Below are 15,518 nucleotides of genomic sequence, written 5' to 3'. Positions count from 1 at the left end.
CTAAAAAAAATAAATAAATAAATAAGAGAGAGAGAGAGGGAGGAGGCTGAGCCCCCAATGCCCCTTCAAGGGCACACCTCCAGAGCCCCTTAGGTCCACTGCCTCCGGCCCCTACCAGCTCCCAACAGCACCATCAGCTGGGGACCAAGCCTTTCATGTATGAGATTTTGGGGTCACTTAAGATCCAAACCATAGTATCTCCATTAAACCAAACCACATGGAACCCTAGCTAGTGTGGGACCAGTCTTTCCCTCAATGGCTCTAAAAATGACCTCCCTGCTCCTCCCTGGGAGGCCCATCTCTCAACAACCCACAATGTCCAGGGCATTGGCAGGGGTCAGCTAGGACAGGTCTCAGTGTAGAGAAATGCTGAGGAGAACTGATGGCTCACTCCCCCACAGAAGCCTCTGGGGCTGGCCATGACTGCAGGGGACCAGCCGAGAAGGTTAAGGACACAAAACTTGCTTACAGCCAAGCACTCCCTGCAGTCTGGAACAGGTGCCTACCCGGGGCTGAAATTCAGTGCACCAGTGCCTCCTGGTGACCACACAGATGCAGGGCGGATAGGTGGAGGTGCAGATGAGGTCAGAGTGGGCACAGACTGAGCTTTCACTGGGCACCAGGCCTGGGCCACACCCCACACCACGACTCCTCCCTGAAGCCTCATGAGGGCCCAGCAGGCAGTTGCCAGGGGCCCACCTGAAGAGGGAGCACAGCTCAAGAAGGCAGTGACACCTGTAACTCCCGCTGGGGAGGCTGGGGCAGGAGGAGCACAAGTACAAGAAGTCTAACCTGGGCAATACACAGAGACCACGTCTCAAAAAAATAAACTTACAACAGAAGAGTTACAAAACAACAAATCTTACTGTAAAGAAATTTTAAGTCTTTACAAGTGAAGAAATAAAACTTGGGGGCTGGGGATACAGCTCAGTTGGTAGAGTGTGTGCCTCGCATGCACAAGGCCCTGGGTGCAATCCCCAGCACCACAAAAGTAAATAGATAAACATAAATAAATAAATGAATAAAAATTACACAAATGAATTCAAAAGGAACTACTAGTGGGGGATCCTCTGAAGATAATAAAACAAGTCACTCTCTCACTATATAAACAGCCTTTTCAAACTAATAAGAAAGACTAAAACCCTAAATGGGGGGCAGGAAAGGGCAAACAGGCAGTCCTGAGGAGCACGGGCTTGGGGAGCCTTGGGCATACAGAACTGCACCTCCTGTAAGCTGGACACCACGGTCCCCTTTCCATCTCGGCAGGGCCCAGTTTGGACCCCACTGGCATGGACTAGAGGGGCTCTATGACCAGGCCTCCCGCAGGGCAGCATCTGCAGAAGGCCATGTGGCAACACGTGGTGTCGACTCAGGAATCTCCCGCCCCGGCTGTACCCACAAACGAGCTGCTCCTGTTCACAAAGGTGTGCACATGACGACATCCCTGCCTTGGCAATCGCATCACACAACACACAGAACCTCTGCAGCCTCCGAGAGGAACCCTGGTGGGACAGGCTCCCAGGATGGGAAGCAGGGAGGGCAGAGAAGGGGCCGGGCAGAGGTGTGCGGTGGGGGGGCACATCTCGCAAGGCCCGCACCACTTCCAGGGCAATATGCGAGGCAGTGCTGCAGGACAAGCCCGGACCAGGGGAAGTGCGGGCCACCCTGGAGAGGTGTGCCTTGCAGCAGTGCCGGGTCTTCCTGCGTCCCAGTTCTCCTCTTGTCCTCCGTAACTAAAAGTGCATTCTAAGAAAAACCCAGAGACCTTTAAACACCGAAAACGAGCTACCAAAACCAGAGATGACGCCCTGGAAGAAAGCTGGCAAGACCATCAGCCACACAGCTCCCTGGGCGCGTTTTCTAACACAGCCCAGCTTCCTTGCTCACAGCACCGTTCCTGTCGGTAAGAAACCTCTCCCAGGATGAACTCTCGGGTGCCTGAACCAGGCTGCAGGCCCAAACCCTCTGACTGACCCGCAACAGAGGCCACATGCCATCCTCAGAGTTGGCCGTGGACAGTGGTCTGCAGACATGGGCAGCCCCATCCCTCATGTCAGCCCTCTCTCCCACCTCTGCCCACTGTCCCCATCACCTTCTCTTGGCTATGAGCCACAGCAAAGGACTCGTCTGCAGACACCTTCCCTCAGGAACCCAGGTGGGCCTTCAGAACTACAGGCGTGGCCTCCACAGTGAAGGAGACTGGCCGACACGTGGTGCTTTCCGAAGCCCCGTCTCAGGCAGACCCTCCAAAAGCCAATGTCAGCCTCCTCCTGGGAGCTGCTGGGTGAGGGCTCCACGTCCTGCCCAGACAGAAGGCGTCCCTGGGAAGTGACAGAGCCCTGGTGCCTCCGTCTCGCTACAGCCCACGATGGGGTACAGGCCTCACAGAGATCGCAGAGTTGATACAAGAGACAACGTGGGCTCGAAACCCCACAACCTCAAAGGGCACAGGAAGAGACGTCTGATGACCCACAGGTGTGCATGGCGGAGCCCCCAGACTCCCCAGCAGCATGCCAACAGTGAGACGGAGCCTACCAGTCAGGTGGGCAAGGCAAGAAAAACACGTGAAGGGCATAAAAACAGGAAGAGCCGAGCCAGACATGGTGGCACACATCTGTAATACCAGCCACCAGAGAGGCCTGAGGCGGGCAGCAGGATGGCAAGTGTGAGGCCAGTTCGGGCAATTTAGCAAGACCCTGTCTCAAAATACAAAGGACTAGGGATGTAGTCAGGGATTAAAACCCCCTGGGTTCAATCCCCAGGACCGCAAAAAAGAAAGAGAGAGAGAAGAAAAGAAACAAAATCGTCATCACTCAACATATACAAGATAGCTTTGCATGTAGGAAAACCAAGAAAGACCTACTGGGTCTTTAATCGTACTGGGATTAAGTGCATTCAACCAGTACCCAGTAGCCTTGAGCTAAGTGCACACAGCAGCAGCTGCCCAGGCAACGGGTGACCTACCAGCATCACCAACCTGCACCAGAGGAGGAAATGAGGCACTGGAACAGGAAGTGCCCCCATCACTTCCCTGCAGCCAGCAGCCCTAACCTCAAGCAAGCACAGGTCAGCCTATCACTGCAGGTCTGGGGCCACCTCTGTGGCTTCTGCTTCTGCTTCAACTACCGCTGTCTTTCTGGAGGAGCATCTGCCCAAACTACTAATTCATTTGTTTTTCTATTTAGAACACAGACTCCCTGCAGCCAGGCCCATGGGGTGGTGCCAGGAGCCAGCAACCCAGTGCTCAAAGGCACCTCCCCACCTGTACTCCCTGGAAGCAGGGTGTCCCGCAGCACAAGACACACTTGTGGTCTTTCTGCTGTGCATGTGCACAAGGAACACAGGCAGAATCCACCCAGCTTTCCCACAACAGGAGTCTGAGGCACAGCATCAGGCTAATGTGGGAGCCCAGTCCAGAGAGTTCCACAGCAGGTCCTTGAAGACCTGCTGGCCCTGCACCACACACCAGCACCACCCCAGCACAGGGGAGGGACGCACATCCACACCAATCTGCCCTGGTGCTACATGGCTCCAGGTGTCTGACCCCTATACAGCCACCTGGCAACCAGCCATGTGGAGCAAGCCCCACAGCCAGGCACACACTCAGTGTCCCTCTGCACAGCCTTCTGGGAGGGTCGGTCCCAGAGGACAAACCTCCAGCACACCCAGGACGACCAGCCTCATGGGTCCTGCATGGGCACCTGCACAAGGGGTCTGGAAAACACCCACAATAAAGACACAGAGGGAGCTGACAGGTCAGGGCAGAGCCAGCAGACTCAGGACGGCATCCACCAGACCAGAGGCGGCACACCTGTGCTCAGTCTCACGCAGGCCTCCCTGTGGCCTGCTGCCCGAGAGGTGAGTGAGAAGCAGGGGGGGCTCCGACCCACCGCAATCAGGCTCCACACACAGCAGAGACACGCTGAGGACCTCAACTGCTGCAGCCCGCCCAAGCGCCACCACTGGAGCCAGCAACCCAACACTCAAAGGCACCTACCTCCCGGCCTGTCTGCCCTGGGGAGAAGGGTGTCCACAGCACAAGACACGCTTGCCTGGCCAGCAGCACCCCAAACAAGGGAGGGATCCCAAGAGGCCCGCATAACCCCAAAGCCACTGAGGAGGGCACAGCATCCCCTCCCTCAAGAGCACAGTTGTGAGGCAGCTGCAGACAGACCCACAGGGAAAGAAGGATGAAGGCTCTCAGCTTGTCATGAAGAGCCATGGTGGCCAGGTCCACTTCCCTAACACAAAGTTCCAGAAAATCATTTCAGAAATGACTAACACCTTACCCACAGGGGGTAGCTCTGACCAGACACCTCTCCTTCCCTGTGCCTGCAAGCCCTGGTGGGACAAAGCTCAGTAAGGGTGTCCTAAGGACTGCTAAGGCACTGGCTGCCTCCTGAGAAGGCTCTGAACAGCCAGTGAGCAGGCCCAGAGACAGGACCAGGCAGAGGCCATGTCAGACGAGAGCAGGCGTCAACTTTCTAATAGTGCAAGTGCTGTTTTCTCAACCGATAAACGTCATCTTCTACAAGACTGATTTTGGGAGGAAGCAGGACCCTAACGATGACATCTCTGCCATGGGTACAGCAGTGAGTAGCACCAAGCAGCAGCGACCCCCAGGGCTGGCTCCACATTTGGAGCAGAACAGGGTGAAGGGGCATGTCAGCTGTTGTGCTTCCTGAGACACGTGTGGCCCTTGGAGTCAGGCAACCAGCATTCTCTAGTCCCCTCCTGTCTCCCTGCGCCTGGAGATGCACGCCATGCAAGACCCTGGCCCCCTGACCATTGAGGCTTCACCAGCAGCAGCAGCAGCAGCCAAGGAATCTCCTCTGTGCTCAGGGGGGCAACCAACACGATCCGTCCACAGGCTGCAGCGCACAGGAAGCACTAGAGCAGCTCACGAGGGAGCAGCCCAACCCACCTCTCCTGCGTGTCCTGCTGCTGCTGCACGCTTCGGCTGGGGGACGGCACAGCCCATTTTGCTGCCGGGAATAGGTGCCAGTCACCACCATGTGCTAGGACAGGAAGGGTGGGGGTCCTGAGCATCACGGGCGCAGCCTTGCCTTGTCCCCTGGCTGAGCTGGCCTCTACAGCAGAGCTCCTGGGGTCCCATGGCAGCGTGTGGATGACAGACTGACCACAGAAGCTCAAACTGCCAGGAAGGAAGTGGTGGGCAGAACAGAGCCCAGTCAGCTGGCTCCACAATGGCTCCTAATCACTTTTGGGCCGAGACTAACACTGTGGCACTGTCCTACACAACTATGACAGCAGACCTAAGGAATGCCACTGCAAGGGCCACACGGAAACATCCCCTGGGCTAGACAGGCACCCTGCCAGTCCCCGGCGTCTGCACCAGGCGCTGCTCACAGGACACCAGGCCTACCATGCAGCAGTCACTGGGCCTCCCGTGCCCAGCCGACAGCCGGCAGAACAAGGAACAAGCACCTGCCAGCCCCAGCTGCACGCCCCACACCAAAGGCAGCGCAGCCACAGGACAAGGTGATCTCAACCCCACGCTGCCTCCAGAGTGGGCCACTCTCCTCTCTGCATGCTTCACGTCTGGGGTGGCACAGGGACAAGAACGTGCTCTAGGAGGTTTCTGTCACAGCTGTCTTTCACAACTATGCTTAAGACAACCCTCCAAACCTCCTCAGGTTCCACGCAGTGAGGAGCTGACTGGCCAGGGCTGAGGTCCCTGCACATCTCCACCCCAGGACTGCCCTTTAGCTCAGCTGGTCTGAAGGGAAACAGCTTTGCTGCCCTCTGCTGGACAGAGCATGGGCACAGAGGGATCACAGCCTGATAGAAGAGGACTCAAGCGGAGGGCAACCCCATGGTAGGGGGTGCTCACGCATCCTCATTCTGCTTAGGGATGGGAGAGGTCAGGGCTGAACAGGAGTCACCTGGGCGAGGGCCTGTTCTGTTGCCAGAGAGAGCCATGTGCACACTCTCCAGGTGTCCCTGGACTACGGTCTGGCACACTGCCCAGCCCAGCATCCTACAGACCTGTTTCCACCACACCTCCTGGGGGCCTCCATGCCAGGCAGCATGCTGACCTGTCTCTCTCTCATCCTGCTGCACCAGCAGCACCTGACCCACCAGGCTCTGATTCCAGGCCAGGCCTGTGCTGCCACCTGGCCTCACCCAATCCTGCTGCACCTCAGGTTCTGAGTGCCAGGTGCTCATCTGAGACACCCTCCAGACCTCCTCAGGTTCCACGCAGTGAGCATGTTCCTTAGTTTCCAGGGTGAAATACAAAACCAGAAAGACAATTTTAAAATGTGCTCCTTGGACCATCTCTGGACACCACAGTGCCACGCTTGAGCTTCATGCCCAAGCCATCTGCTAGGCTGGAGTAATGCACAGGCTGACTTAGGGCAGGGGCACAGGAGGTGGGGCTCACCTGGACCTGCCACAGTCCCTGACCCCTTCTCACCAAGCAGAAACTAGGGGGCTATAGCCACTTCACATGTGGGTCCAGGGGCAAGCTCTTTCAGCACAGGCCCTGGTCCAAAGAACAAGGCTACCTTTGCTGGGCGGGGTGTCCTTAGAGGTGGAGGCTGGCTGGAAGGGATGCTCTGGGCTAGCCTAAGCTCTGTACCCACACCTCTCCTCCCAGAAGGGGTCATGCACTGCTGGCTGCAGAGCCCAGCAGATCTCCCCAGGAGGCATGGAGTCCGACTAACAGGAAAACAGCCAAGGGGCAGAGGGAAGTTGAGGGGCAGAAAGGGCTCCCAGGTCAGCTGGCCCCCAAGGTTCCAGCAGAAACAAGAAGATGCCACCTGCCAAGCTCCCACAGGGGTCAGGCCCCGCCACCTTCCGGGAAACAGGCACACACGGCAGGGAGTCCATGTGTGAACGTGGGAGGAGTCCGTGGCCGTTGCTGTCCTCCCTCCTCTGGCCATACCACACAGCTGCACAGGATGCCACCAAGTCTGGCTCACACTGGCCAGGAAGACGTGTAGGGAAGGGGAGGTGCTAACGCAGGCAGCCAGGCAGGGCACCAAGTAGTGGCCAAGTCAAGGAGGCAGTCCTGCGCACAACCTGCACCACACCAGCACAACCCCAGGGAGGAGGGAGTCAGGACCCTGCTGGGGCCAGGGCACTGGCCAGCTAGGAACGGAGGTGAGGAGGAACACCAGAAATGGAAGAGGAGGTGGAAAAGAGGGAGCACATGGTAAGGAGAGGCACAGCCTGCTGCCCTGGGGACCCCAAGGCCTCTGGACACCTCAGCAGCAGGTGTGACCAAGAAAAGGGGCCTGTCCACACCCATGTGGACTACCCATCTGAGGGGCCAGCATTCCCATACTCCAGCCACCAAGCTAGCCCATGGGACAGAGGAAGTGTCAGACCTGCCGCCTTCCATCAGAATGCTGCCAGGTCCAACAGTCACCTACATAGCCAGGTGGGAGAGAAGGGAGCACCAGAACCTGGGGCCCCGTCACAGCCAGCCAGAGGCACTCCCAGGAGATGAGCTGTGATGGGAAACAGCCACACTGCACAGGGGCCCTGAAAGGCACCTCAGGATCCTCCCAAGGAAAAGGGCGGCTGGGCTGGGTGGCACGCAGTCAGGAGCACCTACTCCAGAATGCTCCTGGGCACCGAGGCAGGAATCAGGGCCTCAGGAGTGCAGGGCTGCCCTCCCCACACTGGGACACCAGCCTAGAACAACCCTGGTCCTTGTGACACTCGAGGGCAGGCTACAGGACACACAAACAGCTGAGGGAGTCACGCATGCAGGCAGCACTAGCAGGGCCTGCGAAGGCATAGTGCCTGGCCCCTCTTGAAGGCATTATGCATGTGCACTCTCCAAAGGACGCGGCCGGCGTCATCTCCAAGGCTTTGGCTGGCTCTGAGCTAGCCCTCGAGACAGCACTCTGATCAGAGGAGAGTGATCAGACAAGAGGTGGCAGGTGGAACCAGCCGAGCTAGAAAGAGCACGGGGAAGGAGGCCACTGCCAGGCAAGGCACAGTGGCAGCAGAGCTCCAGGACCCCGCAGGGTGAGGGAGTGCACGGTTCAGGTGAGCACAAGGATGCTGAGATTCCTCTGGAGCCACCTGGCCTGGTCGCTTCCCTGGGAGCAGGGAACAAGCATTTGCCAAATGTGCCTGGCCCTTTCTGGATGAGACAGGTCTGTCACCACCTTATGCACCACGGCCCTGGGTGAAGAGTGCTCTTAATCACAGGACTTGTGAGCAACAGTCAGGCCTGGCCCCACTGGGTATTCACAAAGTCCTCCCCTGTCTGCTAGCCAGTCTCACCCTCAGAACAAGATCACCGCCCACCTGCTAATGCCAAGCACCATTTTAAAGATTTCACAGCAATTAACTCATCTTAGCCTCAAAACCAGCAGATCTTAGGAGGTGAATGGCATGACCACCTCCAACAGACGTGAAGCCCAGGTCCGGCATCGTCAGGTGTCTGGCCAAAAGCCACTGGCTGGAGGGGAGCAGAGCCCTAGCCCCTCAACCTGACCCAGGGCTCCTGTCTTGTGCCAACACATGGCTTCTGCTCCGACACACTCAGCTCTGCCAACTGTGGGCCAACATGCTCCATGGTTCCTGTAGGCACCCCGCCCCCAAAGGCTGTCACAGATGTAGAAAGGGCACCTTTGCACCCTGATGTCTTTAGACAAGCAAGGAAGTTCCTCCCTGGGTTTATTCCGGGAAAGTGACATTTGTATTTGTCTTCCAGGCTTGGGAAGTCAATGCCACCTGTCTCAGCTGCAGCGACCTAGAACTATCCAAAATACCTCAACTCAGTATGAGACAGGATGACCCCAAGTGAATGCAAGTTCCCACACCCCCTCTCTGCCACTGCAGGGCTACTACTTTCTAGGCCTGTCATAGGGTCATTCTTTCAACAGGGGGGAACTGGGGCCTCTTGAAGTCAGGTGTCCTGGATGTCACTGAGACGGTTCAGACTAGCAGGGTATATGTCAGACCAGAACCAGACCCATATGTCTGGGTATATGTTGGCCCAGAGCCTTGACTTGCCATTGATGACCAGAACTTGGTCTGGCTTAGTCAGCCTGAGCCCAGTGACTCTAGGGAGCTCAGGACTGCATTTCCTTCATGTTCAATGGCAAGTTTTACCATCCGCTCAGGAGGACACTGCAGAGCAACTGAGAAGAGCGTGCTGTGAAGAGAGGCATTCCTCTCTTGCCCAGCGGCCCTTCATGCAGGACCAGGGACACTATGCTGGGGAAGTGCACCCCAACATGCAGGGCAGCTCGGGAGGGACGGACACGATGCAGAGGCAGGAATTTCAGAGCCCAGTGGATCTCAGATCACCTGGCACAGAAATGAGAAGACTGTGTGCACAAGAGAACAGAGGCTGGCTAGAGGGGTCCAAATGAAAGCAAACTTCATGTTAATCTGACATATAATGAAGCTTGTTTCAAAGTCCAGGGGTTGCTTTAAACAATGTAGCAACACACAGGCCCAAACTGCTGCTGGAGAAAATCCACCAGACGGGCAACTAGGGCAGTCAGCTCTTTGCAGCAAGTTTAAACAACCGAAAAGTTAGTTCTACAAAACAATAGTTAGCCTCTATGATCCATAAAACACTCATGATTCAAGACTAAGAAAACCGACCAGAAAGGTCCCAAACACAGACAAACCTTGAGCGAATGGGTGAACACAGGTCACGGAGGCAACTCCAGCTCCTGAGGCTCCAGCCTCTAGGCAGTCTGGGCTCACTCTGCAGGACGGGGTGCAGGGCAGTCTGGGCTCACACTGCAGGGCGGGGTGCAGGGCAGTGCCCACGGGGATCCCGTCAGCAGCAGGTCCCAACAACTTAATCAGGGAACCACTAGGGCAGGATGCAGCCCAGAAGCAAAGCCATAGCTGTCGTCCACTCTAGGGAATACACCCTAAGGCTGTGCAATGGGAGGGAGCCAAGACAGAAAGGCCTGCAGAGATCCAAACACTCACCCCAAGCGATCCTGAAGGCCGGAAGCAACGAGGCAGACTGAGACCAGAGTCAACCACCACACGACCACACCTAGGGCACAGTGTCACGACTCCCAGCCAGAGCTGTTCAGGAGCGAGAGATGTGGGCCTCAAGAACTCGGAGGAAAATCCCTGGAGCTGCCTACTCATCCACCATCAGCTAAGGACATCGTGCACAGATTCCACCGAGTGCTGGGAGACCACGAAGAGTGACTGTCAGGGCAGAAAACAAGGACAGCCACCTAAACTCTGGAGGTTTGAAGAGTCACAGGTGCACGCACTAAAGGACCACAAGACGACCGGCTGGAGCCCTGCCCGGAGGGCTGCGGGAGGGCCTGGGCGCCGTCGTCCACTGCTGTTTCCAGTGCTCTGCCACCCAGGGCAGAAAACACACTGAAGCTTCACACGGTGGTGGGCGGGCCCAGGCCCGGGGCCTCACTTCCCACGCGTGACCATCAGGCGAGCCCACCCTTCACCCTGCAAGCCACCGCTCAAAGCAGAGGCTCAGGCTAAAAAGGCTGCTGGGTAACGAAAACAAGCCACAGGAAGGCAATTAGCAAAATCCAAAATGGGGGGTATGTGACAGGAAAAGCAGCAAGAGAAGAGGAGACAGCAGAGGTAACGTGCAGCCCATGCCAGCACCGCACTCGTACGAGGAAGCGGCATCAGAAGTGGCTAGTTCTGTGTGTGTGAATTAAGGAACGCTGCCTGTTTACCTGAGTTTTTCTTCTTTCAAGAGCCCTTAAAAATAGACCTTAAAGAATTCATGAATGCAATGCTATGAAGCCTGCCAGCTGCTTCAAAATGCCTCCATACCTGTGTGAGCAGGCAGTGACGGCACGTGGTGCTTCCCAGCACCTTTCTTCCACTTTAGCATCTTTACACTTTTCCATAAAGACAAATCATTTTTTAGAAATATTTTTTAGTTATAGAGGACACAGTATCTTTATTTATCTTTATGTGGTGCTGAGGATTGAACCCAGTGCCTCACACGTGAGGCAAGCACTCTGCCACCGAGCCCCAGCCCCAGCCCAAGACACGTCTTCCTGAACAGAACCTGTTGGCTGGGCCTGCAGGGCACACAGAGCCCTCCCTCCAGCACCTTGTGGGCGGCAGCGACGCACCTTTCCTGAGGGAGGTGATGCTCCTCTGGTCCAGCTCCAGCCTCTGCACCAAAGCACGGGGGTCTATCTGGGTCCTGGCAAAGACGTCAGTGTGGACGAAGGCCCAGTCCTGGTCCCCCAAAGAGAAAAAAGACATCAGGCTGGCTCCATGGTTTCAGAGGGCAACATGCCCCACTCTTCTCTGCCAGGAGGGCCTGGGGTGTGCCAGTCCCCAGAGCAGGCTGCACCCCGGCCACCACTTGTGCCTCTGCTCCCGCTGCCTGCCGCCTCCCACCAGAGCACGGCAGGCAAACTCAGTGCGCACACCTCACCACCGGACCAGCTCCCTCCAGCCACCACACTCCACTTCACGCTGGGTTTCCGATCCTCCAGTCACTGATGGCGGAGGGACCCCACGCCACCTGGCTCCTTCAGGGCCCAAGCTCCATGACCTTCACAGGGATGCAGCGTCACCCCAGGAGGGTTCCCCTCTTGCAGAAGCCAAGGGCAGTGAAAATGCTGACAGGTGGAAAAAGAGATGAAACCCAGATGGAAAATATGTGCCCTATGCTGCGCCATCAGGGACAGGAAGCTGACGTCAAGAACCGTGCAGACAGACCCTATGGAAACGGTTCTCAGCTTCCATTAGCCTCCCACACGAGCGAGTGACTTCTCACCACCGTCTGTGGTCAACAAGGACAGAAGCACTCAGCACGAATGCTGGAGGTGCGGCTGGACAGCAGAGTGTGTGTGTGCTTAGTATTCAGCAGGCCCTGAGCTCTGCCCAGCACCCAGGTGCACATGAGCACACACGCACGCAGGGGCCCTGGGTTTTGCCTCTGGAGCGTCAATTCCTTACGAGGGCTCCCGTGTTGTGTAAACCCTACTACATGTGTAAGCACCAAGTAAACTGGACGCTTTTCTCCTGTCCCTCTGCCTCACACTGCCCATCCAAAATGCAGAGAGGGAGGAGTTACATTTGCCCCCCGCCACCCGGCAAAGGCAGACAGGAGGGAAGCGAGGCAGACCCGGCTAGAGCACCAAGCAGGGAGCAGGGCAGGACTGCAGCTCCTGCACTCCCACCCAGGGCCTGAGGGAGTGGGTGATGGGGGAGGAGAGGTCCAGGGCTGCCTGGTAGGGAGAGCGGGCAGGCGGGCGCAGTGTGAGCGAGCCTTCTGGATCACCAGGCAGGTCTTTAAGCACCACCCAGGGCACAGAGCGGCACTTCCTGCCTCACCACTGCAGTTCAGAGGTTAACACAGAACACAGGTGTCTGACTTCTCTCAAGGACAGGCAAACAGTATCGGCTTAGAAATAAAAAATCCTGCTTCCCTCTCTATTCCATCTGAAGTTCAACAACTGCATTTTTCACATATCTAAGCTCTATTTGTTTCTTTTTCCTCCCAGTCTGCCTTGACTTTGTTGCTTTCTGCTCTTTCTGAGCCCGGGTCTCACTGTGTTGTCCAGGTGGGCCTCCTGGGCTTGAGTGACCTGCCCACCTCGGCCTCCCAGTGCTTGCTCCGCACTCACTTCTCCACTCCCTCCTCTTATTTGGTTCGGTGTCTTTGATGTTTTCAGAAGCACTTCCAGGCTCCACTGAGCCACACTGGCGTCACAACAGTCTAATGTTGCGCTCCTGCTTCCTGCTCATCTCACCTGGGGTGGGTCACTTCCTTATCACTGTGGCTAGTCTTGGGCCAGCAGGATTTGATCTGCTGCTAGAATCTCACAGGCCAGGCCAGCATGGGAGGAAACCCAGAGCTGAGCTGTCAGGGAGACATGGCCAGGACAGGCCATGGTGTGAGGGACTCCCCGACAACAGCCAGCCCACCACAGAAACTGTCATCTCATGGGAACGGTGAGAGCCTCTGGCACAACCCACACTCCCCCTCACCTCACAGGAACTACCAGGAGTCTAGGGCTGGGACCATACTTGGGAGGGGAGGGCAGGTGCCAGTGTGCCCCTACCCCTCTGGTCCCACACTGCCCAGGCACAGACTATCCCAAGCAGGCCAAGCCAGAGGCCCAGGCTCCCACTCCTACACCCTGGTACAGAAGCTCTACACCATGCAGGCTGCTCAATCCTGATCAGCCCCGTCCCAACTCATCAGCAGGCCCAAGGAAGACTAGAGAGCCCCCTCCACTTCCCTCCAATGGAGAGAGGTTCACCTGAGAAGCTGACGCTACTCCTGCCCCTATCTCTTACGCCCCGACAACAGATCCTGGCAGGAAGAGACAGACCACAGGAAGGAAGGGAAGAAGACCTAGGTAGGAAGAGGGCAGGGCCTCGGGGCTACCAGAGCTAAACAGAGTGAGCCGAGGGTTAACAGGGGCTAAGAACAGAGATGCCAAGAGCCCACCCACAGCATAGCTGAGTGAGGGTCCCAGCTGCACCCCAGAGCAACCACAGCAGACAAGGACACTAGGAGGTGGGGAGCCCCACAGCAGGGGGCAGGAGAACAGCCTCTGAAAAAACACCTGCTGATCCTGAGCAGCTGCCAGATGAGCCTTCCTGGCCATCAGAGGCTGCATGCACACCCAAGGCTGCACCCCTCCAGCAAGCAGCAGAAGGAATTCCCAGGCCACCAGTCCTTGGCCACTTCAGGGTCAAAAATGTAGACATTCTGGCTGGGCACAGTGGCACACGCCTGTAATCCCAGCAGCTCAGGAGGCTGATGCAGGAGGATCTCGAGTTCAAAGCCAGCCTTGGCAAAAGTAAGGTGCTAAAGCAACTCAGTGAGCCCCTGTCTCTCAATAAAATACAAAATAGGGCTGGGGATGTGGCTCAGTGGTCAAGTGCCCCTGAGTTCAATCCCCAGTACCACCCCCCCCCCCCCCCCCGCCAAAAAAAAGTAAACATCATGAGCTGTGACAGCAATCTGAGCCACACAAGTATGCAGGGCCCAGGGCAAAACCTCGGCAGGCCAAGAGAGCTGAAGAATAAACTCTAACACGTGGGGGCTTACACAAAGCCCAAGAGCCAAATATAAAAACAGGAAAAGCAAGGGCTGCACAAGGACAGAACAGATAGAGCTCCCAGGTTCAGAATCAGATCAACAAGCACAACGATCAAGAAACATTATCCAGGGGTGCTACCTGCAATGTCCAGTTCTCAGGTGCAAAAAAATGATACACCCAAATACAGAAAAGCATGATCCAGGCCACAGCAACCACTTCTGAGGGGCCAATGTTGTTGGCAAATTAAGACTTAAAACAGTCAATACAAATACTTACAAATGCTATGGTCTAATATGCCTTGTCCCCACCCACAACTCACACAGGAGTTGAATCCCCTAAGTTTTCTGATCCTGGTCTTGAGCGGGCAGAAACATTCCAGCTACGGTGTGCAGAGGCAAGGCCTTTGGGAAGTGGTGTAAGCCATGACTGGCTCTCATGAGGATTCATAAGGACAGGGTGAGAGAAAACAAGATGCACATCCGTTCCCAACACCATGTGATGTGGGAAGGAAGCAGAGCGGGACAGGGCCCGCATCATGCTCTGTGGACCTCTGGCCTCCAAAACCATGTGCCCAGTGGTAAAGTGCCTGCCTCAGTTCACTACAGTAAAAAAAGCTAATATACTAAAGAAAGGGTTAGTGGGACCGTGTCTACAGAATTAAAGGAAGGAATGATGATAATGTCACATCAAACATAATATCAGTAAAGAGAAAGTACTTTTAGGTAAGAAGGAAAGTCGGTAAGTTTTTTCTAGAGGCACAAAGTACAGCATCAGAAATGAAAAATTTCACTATGGGGTTTCAAAAGTAGATTTGAGTCGGCAGAAAAAAGAACCAGCAAATCAGAAGAAAGCTAGATAGAGATCAGGCCATCTGAGGCTAAGAAGGTGAACGAACAGAGCCTAAGAGCAAGGTGGACACCACTGCGCACACCAACACAGGGAGCTACGACGGAGGTACGACGGAGGTACCAGAAGCAGAGGAGAGGGGAGGGAAGATATTCAACCAGAATGCTGGCAGATAGGAGTGGGGGTGCATTCCTATGATCCAGAGACTTGGAAGCTGAGGCAGGAGATACAAATTCAAGACCAGCTTGGGCAAGTCAGCAAGAATCTGTCTCAACATAAAAAATAAAAGGGTTGAGAGTGTAGCTCAGTGCTAAAGCACCCCTGGGTTCAATCCCCAGAACTGTCAAGAAAGACAGAAAGACACACTGAAACCCTGCCAGATTTGACTTTTGAAAGAATTAGCTTCAATGAACTCCAAGTATGATTAATGAATTCCAAAGAGAATAAATGCAAGGAGATATACACCAAGACATATCACAATCGAAAAATTTAAAGGCTAAGACAATGAAAATCTGGAAAACAATAAAAGAAAAAAGACACATCACATCCAAAGGAACCCCATAACACTGCAAGTGACTTATCAGAAATAACAGAGGCCAGGAGGCCATGGAACGACACATTCAAGGTGCTAAAAGATGAAAATGTCAACCAAGA

At 55.6% G+C, this 15,518-nt stretch overlaps 1 protein-coding gene across 5 annotated transcripts in view; it reads right to left on the bottom strand.

The window, feature by feature from the left end:
- The window catches only part of Slx9 (SLX9 ribosome biogenesis factor), a 39,669-nt gene that overhangs the window by 20,767 nt on the left and 3,384 nt on the right, over positions 1–15,518 (bottom strand). For all 5 annotated transcript variants that reach the window (XM_047563731.1, XM_047563730.1, XM_047563734.1 and 2 more), the window contains exon 2: positions 11,082–11,190. In XM_047563731.1, the coding sequence (XP_047419687.1) occupies positions 11,082–11,190 (109 nt within the window). The remainder of the gene's footprint in view (positions 1–11,081; positions 11,191–15,518) is intronic.

The sequence above is a fragment of the Sciurus carolinensis genome, chromosome 9 (assembly GCF_902686445.1).
Source record: "Sciurus carolinensis chromosome 9, mSciCar1.2, whole genome shotgun sequence".
NCBI lineage: Eukaryota > Metazoa > Chordata > Mammalia > Rodentia > Sciuridae > Sciurus > Sciurus carolinensis.
The sequence above is the reverse complement of the archived record's forward strand: the minus strand, read 5'-3'. Positions and strand labels throughout refer to the sequence as shown.